We start from the raw sequence: 946 nt of genomic DNA on the forward strand, positions 1-946 counted from the left end.
CGGCGGGACCCGGTAACCCCCCACCCCCCCCAGGTAAACAGCCCCGACTCGGACCGGCGGGACAAGAAGGGGGGCAACTACAAGAAGCGAAAGCGCTCGCCCTCCCCCTCGCCCACCCCAGAGGCCAAGAAGAAGAACGCAAAGAAGGGGTGAGCCTGGGCTGGGGGGGCGGCAGGGTCGGATCCAGCCCCGGGGCGGGGGCTGTGGGGAGTCCAGCCCTGGGGTGCGGTGGTGACTGGGATGTGGGGGGGGTCTCTCCCCTCGCAGACCCTCCACCCCCTACAACAAATCCAAGCGCGGGCACCGCGAGGAGGAGCAGGAGGACCTGACAAAGGACATGGACGAGCCCTCGCCTGTCCCCAACGTGGAGGAGGTCACCCTGCCCAAGACAGGTCAGGGAGGGGGGCCGGCAGCCGCCCCACGGGGTCCCCCCGTTACGAGCGTGGGCTGGGGTGGGGGCCCATCCTTGGGGCGCTCAGCTCCACTTCCCTCCGCTGCAGTCAACACCAAGAAGGACTCGGAGTCTGCGCCCGTCAAGGGGGGCACCATGACGGACCTGGGTGAGCCCGAGCCGCCAGGGCCGAGTGCCACAGCAGATCCCCCGGCACCACAGGCCCGGCAGCGCCCAAAACCGCCCCTCCTCGCCTCTCCTCTCTTCCAGATGAGCAGGAAGATGAGAGCATGGAGACGGCCGGCAAGGTGAGGCCCGGGCCCGTCCAGCGCCGTCCCCTCCTTCCCAGCCCAGCGCTCCGCCAGGGAAGACGTTCCCACCCCAGCACGGGGGTCACCATTGCTGAATGGTCGCCTCTTTATCCCTCTTGTCCCTCTTTTGGGTACAAAAAGGCCCCTTTCTGCCCTTCTCCTCGCCCCTGGGGCTGCAGGCGGCTTTGCCCTGGTCCATCCCATGGCACGATTGGGTTTACGGTTGGACTTGATGATCTTAAAG

General features: G+C 67.4%; 1 protein-coding gene across 1 annotated transcript in view; it reads left to right on the forward strand.

Annotated features, from left to right (window-relative positions):
* LOC118451970 (SWI/SNF complex subunit SMARCC2-like) overlaps positions 1-924 on the forward strand; it is a gene marked incomplete at its 3' end in the record, with an annotated part of 4834 nt that extends 3910 nt beyond the window's left edge. The window contains exons 5-8 of the mRNA XM_035891160.1: positions 34-149; positions 268-392; positions 501-560; positions 662-924. Coding sequence (XP_035747053.1) covers positions 34-149; positions 268-392; positions 501-560; positions 662-924 — 564 coding nt within the window. The remainder of the gene's footprint in view (positions 1-33; positions 150-267; positions 393-500; positions 561-661) is intronic.
* Positions 925-946: the final 22 nt, after the last annotated feature.

The sequence above is a fragment of the Egretta garzetta genome, unplaced genomic scaffold (genome assembly GCF_000687185.1).
Source record: "Egretta garzetta isolate BGI_Z169 unplaced genomic scaffold, ASM68718v1 scaffold1283, whole genome shotgun sequence".
NCBI classification, from domain to species: Eukaryota; Metazoa; Chordata; class Aves; order Pelecaniformes; family Ardeidae; genus Egretta; species Egretta garzetta.